The sequence below is a fragment of the Pleurodeles waltl genome, chromosome 6, assembly GCF_031143425.1.
Source record: "Pleurodeles waltl isolate 20211129_DDA chromosome 6, aPleWal1.hap1.20221129, whole genome shotgun sequence".
Taxonomy (NCBI): domain Eukaryota; kingdom Metazoa; phylum Chordata; class Amphibia; order Caudata; family Salamandridae; genus Pleurodeles; species Pleurodeles waltl.
In genome coordinates, this window is record NC_090445.1 from 33,410,724 (window position 1) to 33,425,159 (window position 14,436).

Consider the following 14,436-nt stretch of genomic DNA (forward strand, 5'->3'; position numbering starts at 1 on the left):
CTTGTTCTGGTATTGAGTGTGGGCCTCGCCCATGCCTTTTGGGCCCAGTGGTCCACGGACTATGATAGTGGAATACCTTGGACCTGGATTCTTGGTGTATTTATTTGTTTATAGTGTGAATATCTTAATATATGTATATATTTTTGATTACTGTCTTCGTATATATTACAATCATTCAACTAATTTCCTTTTGTCCTTGCATTCTTCCAGGGGGGGTTGGGGTGTGTAACTGTGATGTATCATGATGTATTGGTGTGTGTGTTGTCTTGGGTGAGGGTGGGGGTTTTGCGTGTTGCATGAGTGTGTCACTGTTTTTTCCCCTCCCCCTCCCCTGTGTCGTAGGTGCAGTACTCACCGTGGTCTTCGCCGCCAGCGTTCGTGCTCCTGGTAGTGAACCAGGAAGATAAGGGCTGGAAGAATCTGAAGTTCCGGTTCCATGGCGTCCTGGTTCCTCGTGGGATGTGTAGAGGTGAGCGTTTTCCCTTCCAAGTCCTGTTTCCGCCGTGTTTTTGTTCACGTGAATCCGCCCCGGAAAAGTTGGCAGATTGGTGGCTTGTAATAATGTGGGCGGTACATTGTCCTCCGCCTGTCTGTTGGCGGTTACCGCCGCGGTGTTTGTTTGTACCTCCATGGCGGTCGGAGTGTTAAAGTAGCTGTCTATGTTGGCGGTTTCCGCCACGGTCATAATTCCATTTTTTTTCCGCCGGCCTGTTGGCAGTTTTACCGCGGCTTTAACACCGACCGCCAGGGTTGTAATAACCACCCATGGGTTTTAGGTGTGGTTCTTCAAACCATGTTTCATCTTTCAGGAACTGCCCAGCGGTTAATCAACAGTGCAGGAACTGCAACAAACTGGGACATTTATTACGTGTGTGTAGAGGTGGTAAAAGGAGCAGTGTTCGATGTGTACTTGATGGGGATAAGGAGAGTGTACAACATGATGACAATGAGTTTGTATTAGTCGTCAAGGATAATATATCCACAGTTAACAAGAGGGTAGTCGATTCTGACATTGAGGTGTTAGTGGGTGGAATTGCAGTTAAATTATTAGTGGATACAGGAGCACGCATCACAATTGTCTCATTAGAAAACTTCAATGAGTTTTGGAGCGAAAAAACTCTTTTTCCTCCTGATGTTGCCACGCTGGCTTTTGAGGGGAGCAAAACTGATTTGGTTGGGTACTTTTGGACTTCATTATCCATTTTTGGTGAGACTATCCAAGGCAAAGTGTATGTGGCAAGAAAAGGTATTAATGTTTTGGGCTTAATTCATCAAGCTGATTTAAAGTTAATCATTAAGCCAGGAAGGGAAAAACCTGTGTCTATTGACAGGAATGATACCACTTGTGTTAAAACGTTTTCTGACATGGCGTACTATTGGCAACAAAAATTTAAAAGATTGTTTCAGGACAAATTAGGGAAAATAACAAATTTCACACACACAATCAAGTTGAAACAAGGGGCGGTCCCTGTTAAACATAGACTGAGAAATGTCTCCTTTAGCGTGAGAGCAGAGTTGTCCAATTTACTGAAGGACATATGTGAACAGGGCATAATAGAAAAGGTGGAAGCAACCCTGTGGTTATCTCCCATAGTTTTAGCAAACAAAAGTTCTGGAGACCTGAGAATGTGTGTGGACTTAAGAAGCTTGAATGAGGCAATTTGGGTTGACAGTTTCCCGTTACCTAGAATTGATGACCTGATTGTGAAAGTGGAGTCTGCTAGTTGGTTCACGAAGTTAGATCTAAGATCGGTGTACCATCAAGTGGAACTAGGGGCCAGATGTAGCAAGCAGTTTTGCCCATTCTGTGCCTATGGGAAAATGTGTTTATACATATGGCCCTAGATGTTAACTCCCGATATCTTACAGCTGTCGTGTCTCCTGATGGGACCTTCCAATTTTGTAGATTGCCCTTCAGTTTGGCGTCAGCAGCTGCCGTTTTTCAAAGATTGATGACTGACATGTTCCCCAACAATCCCAATATGGTCATATTTCAGGATGATATCTTGATTTTTGCTGACACTGATACGGCACACGATAGAGTCTTGGAGGAGGTCTTGAAAACTTTGGAAGATCGAGGGGTCACTCTGAGAAGAGACAAATGTCTTTTTAAGTCTCAGGAGATTGAGTAGCTGGGTCATGTCTTATCAGAGCAGGGTGTCAAACCTAGACCAAAAATTAGTAAAAAGCATTCTCGAAGCTCCTGCACCAAAAACTAAAGAGCAGTTACTTTCCTTCTTGGGGTTATGTGAATTTTATGCGAAGTTTTTGAAAGACTTTGCCAAAACTACAGAATGTCTCAGAGCAATTCTTAAAAAGAAACAAACTTTTTATTGGTCTAATGAGTGCAATGAGGCTTTTGAACAGATAAAACAACACATCATTAATTCTCCAGTGTTACAACCATTTTCGGAAAGTAAGAAAACCATAGTAATGGTGGATGCATGCGAGTATGGGTTGGGTGCAGTGTTGACACAGATTTCAAGTGAAGGCAAGGAAAGCACCATCGGGTTTGCTTCAAGGACACTGCGAGTGGTTGAACGGAAGTACTCCGTAATTGAAAAGGAACTTCTGGCTTGTGTATGGAGTGCAGAAAAATTTAAGCAATATCTCTGAGGTAGACATTTTATTTTAAAAACTGATCACCGTCCCCTGGTAGAAATGTTGTCAGGAAAAACATTTAAATGCTCTACTGCTCGCATAGCTCGATTGTCAGCTAAATTATTAGAATTCAACTTTTCAGTTGAGTACATCCCGGGTGGTAAAAATAGTAGGGCAGACTGTTTGTCCCGATTATCTATCATGGATGATGAGGAACAGGAGTGAGAAACTGAAATAGAAGAATGTTTCATAGCATGCATTGCTGAAACTTTGGATGAAGATGTTTGGACTAAGTCATTGCAAAAGGACAAATTGTTGTGTGATGTTATGCATTATGTTAAGACTGGTTGGCCGAGAGAGAAAACTCTTCCATCTGAATTACAATCTTTTTGGAAGGTGTCGGATGAATTAGCTATTGAAGGTGACAAGCTCATTAGATGTGACAAACTTATTCCCCCAGAGTGTCTTAGGAGGGACTTGATACTCAAAGCACATATAGGACATCTAGGTTCCACTGTTACCAAAAGGAAGCTAAGATCAGACTTTTGGTGGCCTAGGATGGACAAAGAAATTGAAGAATTTGTGAGGAATTGTCCTAGGTGTTGCATAAGTGACAAAGTTCTGGTTACTCAGGGAGTGAGTGATCCTTTTGTTCCATCACCAGCTAGACCTTGGCAGAAAATTGGTCTGGATTTTCTAGGTCCTTATCATGTGTTGTCACCTGACATGAAGTATTTCATGGTGATAGTGGATCATCTTTCTAGATGGGTTGAGGATCTACCTGTAAGATTTCCTACCACACAAAGCGTCATTAAATGTTTGAAAGATGTTTTTAGCCAGGAAGGGTTGCCTGAACAGATAATGACCGATAATGGAGTACAATTTGTATCCACAGCGATGTGTCATTTCCTGAGAAGGTATGGAATCAAACACATAAGAACTCCTCTATATCATCCCCAGAGTAATGGTGTTGTAGAATGTTTCAATCGTGTGCTAGTAGAATGTATCCAAGCTGCTCTTAGGGGCAACATGTTAGAGGGACAGGCTATTAAAGAACTAATTTGGTCTCATCCTGCTACACCTCATGTGGCTACTGGTAAGACCCCTTTTGAATTAATGAGAGGTAGGATTGCGACAACAGAACTGTGTCCTTTTTGGATGGTTGAATTATTTCATGAAGGAAGTGATCTGAAGAAAGCTTGGCGGGTAGCAAAGGACAATTCTGATGTTGTGGGAAGGAAAGGTTGAGAGTGATACCAAGGAAAAAGGATGGTCTGCAGATTGGTGATTGGGTGAGAGTAAAAGATCCCATATTAGTCAGAAAAGTCATGTCGAAGTTCAAAGAATCTCAACAAATTCAAGAGGTACGCAGAAATGCTGCTAGATTGACTGATGGTAGTTGGTGGGGTGTCACACGTTTAGCTTTAGATCCCAGTGTTCGAAGAAGAAGTGAGCATGAGGGTGGTCACAAGTTTTCTGCTCAAACCAGTGGAAAGGGTGGTCACAAGTTTTCTGATCAAACCAGTGGAAGTGAACTTGAGGCTCGCAATTCTTGAGGAAGGGTGTGCATGGTGACAAAATAAAGATTGGGGAAAGAAGTAAGAGAGAATGCCATAGACCTGCAAAGTTTCGTGATTATGTCTTGTCGTAAAAAATATATAAATTAATCACTTATTAAGTAAGTTGTTATGCTATGTTTAAAAATTTGCATTTTATATTAGTTGCATTAATTTTGCTCTTCGAAGGGTGTTGTTTATTTAAGTCACTGTTATTGTATTTTAAATTTGTTTAAAAATAAAGGGGAGGGAGATGTTGTGACGTGGCTCGGAACTCCGGTGTGTCATGTGGAATCCTTTGACGGAGCTTGGTGATGTCTTGAGATTCCACATGACACTCACAGACCTTTGCACATGTCTCTGCTTCCTCTGTGCCCCTTCAGCCTGTAAGTTAAACCGAACAGTTGCCATATGAAAATATTACAATAAAGACTCACTTACCTTGTGAACCTGCGTTGGATCATCTCTTCATTTCAGGTACCTCCAAATCTTATTGATCTGTCTTTAGCCAGACTGTATGTTTTTTAATAAAGGTACATGTAGGAGCTATTATGCTTACAGCAAAAGTCCTTTATAATGCCTTTTCTTCAAAGTCCCCATAGTAAAGAACTTCTTAGACAGAGTTAAAAAGGTTTTCCTACCTTAAGAATACCTTCTTGTATTTGGGAGGCCCTTTCTAAAATAATGTGTCAGTTTGATCCCATCCACAAGTTTACTTTACAACATATTTCTTGGAGGCTACTTTTCCAGTTGCCATACCTTTCACCACTAAGCTTAGTGAAACAAAGATATGGTTGTGATGCGTTTCCTTCCTGAAATGATGTAAGATTTTTGTCGATCCAATTTTTTTTTCTTCAAACCTTCTCCCAGAATCCCTCTTATCCAGCAAAAAGGGCTATACATTTTCTGGATGGTAAAAGAGTTCTTAGGTTTTACTTTGATAAACCAAACTGTCAGACCACCTTTTTGTGAGTTGTAGCTCCATAAGTCTGAAATTAACCACTTTAAAATACTCAATTTCTAGATGAATTGTTGCCTAAACATGGGTGAACTAGCCAAAATTATGAAGTATTACTCTCACGAAATGTTCTGCATGCCACATAATTTGTCTTTACTTGCTACATAATTTAGTAAACTCTGCCACATAATTGGATCCTCTCCTGCCGCATAATTGATATATATATATATATATAATTATATATATATCATGGCAAGAATTTTCACCGCACTCCACAAGGTACCAATCACCTGTATTTTATTACAGTAACAACCACCAACGCGTTTCAACTCCCCAAGGAGTCTTGTTCACGGTGAGTGAGTCCCTTTTCACTTTTGCTTTTTATACTCAATATCTCTGCATCATGCACAATGCATTCTGGATATCGTATACTTCGACATTGGTCCTCTCTGTCACTGGGCACCGGCAGTGGAGTGCGCCGCCCAGCAACTCTTAGACCATTTTGTTCTACAATATAAATGTATACATATAGATATATGTATATATATATATACATATATATATATATACATATATATATATATCAATTATGCGGCAGGAGAGGACCAAATGATGTAATCAATCTTATGTAATAAGATCAATATATATGTATATATATCAATTATACGGTAAGAGAAGACCAAATTATGTGGCACAGTTTACTAAATTATATGGTGTAATGCAGAACATTTTATATATACGTTTTGTACTAAAACATAAAAAAATACATTTTATATTAATATGAGTAAAATGTAAAAGATTAAGATAAATAAGTAAAAATAAATAAATAAATAAACGAAATAAAAAAATCTGAAATACTTGTATAGGTGCTTATCGGACCGAAGTTACTGTAATCCAAAATAAAAGATGCAAATTTATGGTGGTCCAAAATTGTAGTGGGCGAAACTGTGATATAGAGCCAACCAAATCCAATGTTTTCTTTAGAGCGGAAAGATTTGATAGTCCCATCTGCCATTGCCTTAAATGAACTGCTTTTAGCATCTGCGATGTTTGCACACTTCGCTGGGGCACCAGTGCCGTCTTTAGGACGGTGTGATCATTGCAGCTGCACCTCGCACTAACCTTGGTGTGGGGCACTGTGTTTAAAAATAACTTACAGGTTTAAAAGCGATTGAACTACCTTGTTCAGCAGTTTTTGATAACAATAAATAACATGTGATTAATGTTACTGCTGGTGAGATATCAGAATTTTGTCTAGTGGCAGTTTTGACTCATCATGAAGTAGCATAGAACAGAGGGATACTGTGCCTTCTGCAAAGAACATGTCCTGTGCAGATCACAAAACTGAGTATGAATGAGCTATGAATAGCACTTTAAAAACAATTGAATTGTATGTTAGAGATGGAAGAGGGGCACTGTTGGAGGTGGTAGTGAGGAAATCCATGGAGAAGAAGGTCATGGGGGTGCCAAAGACTGTTGCACCGCCTGCCACCAACGCTAAAGCCGACCCTGTGGGCAGAGTATGTTTTCACATCATTGTGTGACTTTTTGTACAGAAGATTACATTAATTACATTTACTTGGTCTTTCTGTCTTACCTACCCCAACATCCTTCTCCCCATATCCTAATTCACACTTTGTACTTTCAGAACTCATTTGGCGATCTGAGCAAGCGCTTTGCATTGCGGGAGCGGCTGCAGTGTCATAACTTTTCCTGGTACCTGGACAACTTGTATCCTGAACTGTTCATCCCAGAGTTCAGACCCATATATTATGGCTCTGTAAGTATAATTTAGACCGTTCTTTCTTGACCAATCACTCTGGAGATAATCTTCTTTCAAATGACAGTGATAATTTAAACAAAGTTTACAAAGGGTCTTAACCAGCTTTTCTTTAAGTTCTACTTTATGTTGCCAGTTTGAATCCTACTATAGCCTTATAGTCTGCCATAGCTGGCTATACCGGCCATTAAGGGCCCACTCCAGCATTAAAGGCCCGAGCCGAAGCAGGACTTTAATACTGGTATAGCCCAGCTATAAGGGTATTGGGACATTCTGCCACTAGAGGGCAGAATGTTCTAATAAATAGAACAAAGTGGAGCCCAAGGCGATTGAAATCCCCCTCAGGCTATGTGAGGCCTATGGTCACAGCAACAGCTGTGAAGGGAAACATTAAAATGTTGGAGCTCCGGGCTTCTAATGGCCATTAGAAACCAGAGCACTCCATTGTCTTTATTGGAAATCCCGACATTCCAATGTTCTAATTTAATGTCTTTTCCTTAGGCTATAGTGTGCAGAACCTCCTCATTATGAAATGTGTTAATACACTTGGAGCTTTTGCAGATCTCTAAAGTATTTAATTAAAATTCATATTTTTTTTTAACTTATTGAAGAAACTGAATGACCAATGCAAAGCCTCTAGTACAACATCATGAATTTTCCATGAGTTAAACTCTCATAACTCTCACCCCTTTTTAAACACTGAAATCATGTTTAAAATTTAGAACTAAACTAAACTCAAAGCACCCAGTCTCCAAGTTTCTCAAGTGCACATTTCAGACATATTAGGGTGTCTATCATGCTCCACCAGGATTCAGACACAAAGGATTAATGTCGCTCAGTGAAAAATAGAGAAGAAATACCGAAGCACTATGTTGATTAATCCCTATTTCCTACTTTGTGAGGGATCACTTGTCGTGCAGGATTCGTTATTCAATGGCTGTAAAGTTAATATGCACTTGTATCCAAAATGGAAAGCCTAGGCTGAATGATTGAATGAATAGCTGAGGGAAGCCAGCACATTCTCCTTCACTTCTCTTCCTAAAATGAGCAAAAGATCATGTTCTGTGACAGTGACCTAGGGACCCTTTTATCTTGTGCAGAAAAGAGTGGGTCTAATTGGGTCTATGTGGCAGTGGGGTGGGAGGAGGGGTTTTGACGGCATTTGTGGCTGGCTGCCTCGTGACTGACAATTTCTGATTTAGCTCCTCAACAGAGGGACGTCCACCTGCTTGGATTATAGCGAACACGATGACCGAGCGGAAGAGCTCTTCCTGGGCCTGGCTGAATGCCATGGGATTGCAGAGAACCAGGTAGGAGGAAGAACTTTCTTGACCGCTTACACCTGCCCTAGTGCCATATTGTAGGCCGTGTCTATTGTATGTCTTGAGACTGAATCTTTGGGCATGTGAACACCTGCTCTACTCACACCAGAAACCACAGGCTAGATGTATAAAGGTGTTTGCAACTACCAAATAGCAATTTTTTGTGATTCCCTATTTGGTAATCGCAGAGATCAATGTACAAATGTGTGCTTCACACATTTTGAGATTCCTAGTGAGTCGCAAATAGACCTACCTCAGAAATATTAACAAACAAGGTCTCAGTTTGCAACTCATTGGGAATCGCAGAAAGCACAGGGATGGTGGCCTTCTGGGGTCAGCAGAACACCATGTCTGTGATTGCTTTCCATTTTTTATGGACCACTGCCTGCTCCTAAAACATATTTTTACAAGCGTTCACAAAGTGAAAGGGGTTTCAATGTGTTACCAACTACTTGAAGTAGGTGGTAAAATGCTAATGTTTGTTGACCGCATTTCGGTTACGAAACATTTGCATTCATATTCATGCATACCACTGCAATTTGGTATTGAGAAAGGGGCACCCTGAACATGCCCACACCTAATACTGAATACAAACCCAAATTGAGATTCAGTAACAGGTTATCAAATCACAGTTTAGCCTTGGTACATTCTGTAAATTGGGCCATTTGCAAACATAAAGAAGGGTTTGTACAAATGGCCCCTAGTCTTGCTTTAAGCAGTTTATATTTTTCAACATAATATCCCAAAAAAACTTTGCATGAGTCTCATAAGTTAATATTTATTTCTCAGTGGAATCTTTTGGGACTATAGAGTACTTTCATGGCTCCATGTTCCTCATGGCGAACTCTTAAATTAATGGGATTTGATCTATAGCCTCTTTTATTCTAATTTGGGCCATTAACACATTTTCATATAAAATGCTTTATTTTCTTTATGTATAATTCCATATGTTGCGAGTAATTGAACAAGCATGGACAAGCCATTTAACCAACACTGTAACACCTAAAATGACAGAACTTTTTAGGGGCCCATTTTATAATGTTAGATTAGTTCTTGTGAATACTCTTTCAAAACGTGTGTGTGGCTGTGGGTGTGTGTGTATTTATATTCATTGAGAAAACAAAGGTTACAAGGATGTTATTGTTAGGATCAAGTAACTATAACTCGTGCCCTAAGGTAACTATATCTTGCAGCCTAGCCCTGCACAGTTTTCTCATCAATAAGTTTACTGCAAATGTTGCAGTCTTGGGACATAGTACTGGCCCCTTGATATACCTCCATAGAAAATTGTTGTCCAGAGATTTTCATTTATGATTAGTTTTTTTGAGTCATTAGAGAAGTAATTTATCTTGGGTAGATATTGCTATTTTGGGCCGTTCTTTTCTTGACGACATTTTTAAAAATGGCGGATGTGTTGCAGTGATGATGTAATATTTAAGGGACCATGAGACCTGTACACTTCATTTTGGTGTCAAAACATAGGTTTTGGGGGTCAAGTAGTCTTATAGAGACAGAAAATAACTGCTCATTTTCTAAAATGGCGGCTCGATAATGATGTGTTTTAGCCATCATTTTGGTAATTTATTTTAATATTGTTTTTGTTTCAGGTTTTCCGTTGATTCAAATTCATAAACATGAGTGAAGCAGGTGGTACTAGAGGATCTTTACCTCCTGACAGAGTGTTGCTAACTACAAAATTTGAGGACTCCTTCAACAAAGAAAAATGTGTCATATGCCAAACTAATCAGAAAGAAAAGCTAACATCAACTGCAGCTGGATAGAAGAGAGTTCGAGATGCTGCAGAAATCCGTCAAGACAAAGTACACAAAAGATTGAAACTGATGGGTAAAGGGGATCAAATAATTTATCATTGTAACAACAAGTACTACAAATTGTACACAATGGAAAAAAGCTGGGGAAAATGTGTCATAAAATAGCAGAAACCAGTAAATAACAACAAGAATCCAAGTCTTCTGGGAAAGCAACGACAACCAAACCCAGTGCCTATCCACTTAGAAGATCTATGGCTACCCCTCCTACGCCTCCAACAACTGATCAGAAAGCAGAGGATCTTCAATGTGTTATCTGTAGTTTATCCAGAACAAGGGCCAAAGGGATTGACGAAAGAACAAAGTAGACAGTATGTGAGTCTCGAAGGGCAAACATGTTTTTATCTGCAGCTAGTTTCTTCTAAGATGAAGTTTTCAGCCGAGTAGCTGATCTAAACAGCGAGGTCAATATATTTGCAGTGGATCTGTATGCATGCATACATTCGACAATATGAATGTACAGTGAACTCCCAGCAGCAACGTAACCACCAGCCTCCAGTTAAGTTTGCACTCTTTGAAAAAGCATATGAAGTTTGAAAAGCCACTCTTGAGTGGTGGCTAAGGGTTCACACTCAGTGAGATCAGAGAAATAATGGTCAGCATGGATGAAACAGTATTGATCCATGATAACTAAATTAAGATTTTTCTGGTGAAAATGTACAGCGGAGTTAGATTTCTTAAGCCTAACAAAAAGAATGAGCCACTTAGGGTGTTCTCAGCTGATTTGACTCCTGAAGTTCTAGCTGTCAAAAACAGATCACAGGATGCAGGAAAATCAGCAAGAACCATTTTAGGAAGCGTCCTGAAATATTTAGATTTTGGACTTAATGACAAATTTTGGATTTGCCCCAGAACTCCGCAAATCATGGGAGTCAACAATAATGCCTGATGTTGTCTTAACATTTTTTACATCATTGTTTAATATCAGCAAAACAAAACTGTTACAAACTAAAGTTCTTGAGTTCGGAACAGAAGCTGACAACATTTATAATGGTATTGAAGATATAAGCGAAGAAGTGGAAGACAATTCCATGAACTGACAGGCTTATGCTGTGCAAGTGTACTGTCTTTTCCAAGTCACATTTTATGTATTACATCACAGCAAAAAGAAAACTCCGCTACACATGTTGACTGCCCATGCAGTTCATGACAAGTGCAAAAGTAGAGAGCTAGTCGCTTCAATGAGTAGAATTGCTGTATCAACAAGTTAGAATGACATAGTACAGAGCAGGAACTTGTTAGCAGCTCTTCCTGTAAAATCTTGTGAATCTGACCGCACACCACTTCCAAGTTACTTTATCAGGAAAGGATTTACATTTGCTGCTCTTGATAATTTTGATTTTGAAGACAGCTCTTCTTTGTCTGGAACATCCATTTATAATTTTGCTTATATGTTGCCGACTGAAGATTGAAGAAAAGCCAGTTCCTCTGTAGGCTGGAATTCATGCTCTGATCTCCCAGAATACTGCCCCACTGAAGGTTGGGTTTTTACCAGTAATACCATGTCCAGTCACAAACTACGTAACAGTATACACAGCTCTTAAAAAAGTTCTAAAATGTGTGTGCTCAGCTTGAAGACCAGCCTATCCTGCCAATTTTCTGCGATGAAGGTATTTTATGTGTTGTAGCTTATTTATGAGCAATCCAGTAGAAGTCGATGACCTTTATCCAATGATGGGTGTTTTCTACATGACAAAAGTTGAATTGTGGTGTGCAGGACGTTATCTCAGTGGATGTGGCATAGACAATGCACTTATTGAAGCTGAAATCTTTAAAAGCAAAACTGCCCAGCAGAATAGAGTGGAACTCATTATGTTTGTTCGTTACAAGAAATGCTCATCATATCTGAGGCTACAGAAACATTGCGTTGGAATGCTTTTTGGAACAAGAATGACAAATTAGGTTTTGCATATCTTGTATCAGAAGTGAACAAGACATAGCATGCACTTCAAAAGACATAGTGCAAAACTAGGTAAAGTTCAATACACTCAGCTCAAAATCAGAAAACCTGAAAACCACGGCCAATATTTATGCTTTTCGCCGCAAAACAGTGCTAACGCAGTTTTGCAGCAATACATTTAGCGTCGGCTTGCGTCATTTAACAACGCCAGCCGGGCACTGTATTTATTAAATGGCGCAAGCCGGTGCTAAACTTGGGCTAGTGGCTTAGAAAAGGAAGACGCTAGCCAGGTGGGGGTGGCGGTAGGGAAAGAAGGGGATTTGCGTCAGAAAATGAGGCTAGCCTGGTTAGAGTAAAAAAAAATGCCTCTAAGCAGACTAGCACCATTTCCTGGCTCACAACCACCAAAACATGACTCCAGTCTTAGGAAAGACAGGGGTCAGGCCCACCATCCCAATGGCCAGCACAGGGGACAAGTGTCCTCTGGGCATGGACATTGCACCCCATGCCATGCAGGGGGCCCCCAAGTTAGGGCCCCCGATGGCAAAAAAAAAAAAAATGCTTACCTGGACTTACCTGAGATGGAGTCGCCCATCCTCTGGTGTATCTCTGGTGTGGGTGGGGGTGTTTGGCAATGGAAATGGGTCCATAGGTCCCCAACTGCCTGGTCTGACCCAGGCGTTAAATAATGGCACTAAGAAGGCTTAGCATCATTATTTAGGCCCGCCTCTTACCTGTGCACCATTTTTGCTCGGGGGATGAATATGGCACTATGGGCTTAGAGTCATTTTTTAGATGTGAATGCCCACCTTGCATCTCATTGACGCAAGGCGGGTTCACACATCCAAAAAATGATGTTAACTCCAATATTTTTATGCTAGACAGGTCCAGCATCAAAATATAAATCTGGAGTTAAGTTTGCGCTGTTTTTGCATAAAAAAATGGTGCACAAATGGCGCAAACTGTGTATACATATGCCCCCAAGTTCGTAGAGTTTGTCAAAGAATGTGAAGAATAATCAGAACTTTGCAAGTACTGGGGAAATGTTTTACACATGATAGCTCTAATGAAAAACTTGATACATGCTGATCGGGAAGGTGATTGGGAGCTGCAAATGAACACTGTGAAGTTCACTGATTACTGTGTTTCGCAAATTCGATTGCATAAACTACCTGAGATATGGTTCCTGGTATTTGGAAAGAGTGAAGAAGCTAGAGGTGGAAAATCCTATACCTCTACAGAAAATTCATCCAAAGACATTTTGTGGTGAAAGACAGAGAGGGAAGGTTCAATGCTGTGGTGCCAGATATGAAACTGGAACAGTCGATCCAGAGATCACAGAACAGCTCCAAGGGAATTGTTGGTCAGACACGTAAAAGTAAATATGTTGCTCAGACGCAGCTAGTTTACCATGAAGTCTTTTCTATTTGCAATGTTGTCAGAGAGATGACAAATTCAGAATTAATGCACCATCCGGAAACTGTTTCTCACAGCTAATTTGTGGGAAAGAGATGGGAAAGAGAGGGGGATGTTTTAATAAACATGTTGACAGCCGTCTTCATTTCATGTAGCAGAAAGGAAACCCCTTAGAAATGACTGAGCCTGTGCGACTACAGAACTTTGTGCCAAAACAATATTGGATAACAATACAAAGACACGTCTACTAGAAGTCCTGGAACATGGATCAAAAATATATGCAGAACTGAAGCAGGAGAGATTTGTATTGAAAAAGAAAAAGCTGTTTGACATAATCACTAAAGCTAAACTTCCAGTTCTTTAATTGCCATAGTAAGAGTTTTGTTCCACTAGCCACTACAAAACAGGTTACAAAAAAACAACTTTTGTTGGCACATAGAGAGATGAATGTAGCAACTGAAAGGGGTGAATTTATCAAGGACATTCTATTGCATGATCTTCTTCCAACAAACTCATTATTTGAAGGAGATTCTGCAACCAAACCAGTGAAGCACAAGGTCATACAAGACCTGGAAAAGCCTTTCACCTGAAGAATTTCAATTTGAAAAGGTGTCCTCATTCAAAACTAATGTTGTTGTGGGCTATATTTCACAATTGCGAATTGTCAAGATTTCATCCATGCAAAACTTCGGAGAGATCATTCAGACTGTTCTACAGATATCAAAGTCAGTGTGCACCTTGCAAGAACCGCACATTGTATTTGACAGTTACATTGAACTATCTGTAAAAGAATGTAAGAGAAACAGATGAATGTCTACAAGTGGAACAATTGACCTTGCCTGCATCAAAAATTCAGCACCTATACCAGCAATGTTTACCCAAGCTAAGTTACTTCTCTAATGATACAAAAACATAAATCAAAAGTGAAAATCTCTGGACTGTACTTTTTATAGAGGTATATCAGGGGGCAGGGATTAACAAGAGCGAAGGCTGCACTGTGGTCCATAAAAGCCATATATAGGTGGTGCTTGGAGAGCCTAAGATGTTTTGAAATGATAAGGTCAAAACAAAAGA

At 39.9% G+C, this 14,436-nt stretch overlaps 1 protein-coding gene across 1 annotated transcript in view; it reads left to right on the top strand.

Moving 5' to 3' along the window:
* The window catches only part of LOC138301470 (polypeptide N-acetylgalactosaminyltransferase 6-like), a 398,585-nt gene that overhangs the window by 295,628 nt on the left and 88,521 nt on the right, over window positions 1-14,436 (top strand). Inside the window, exons 7-8 of the mRNA XM_069241981.1 lie at window positions 6,764-6,895; window positions 8,098-8,205. Coding sequence (XP_069098082.1) covers window positions 6,764-6,895; window positions 8,098-8,205 — 240 coding nt within the window. The remainder of the gene's footprint in view (window positions 1-6,763; window positions 6,896-8,097; window positions 8,206-14,436) is intronic.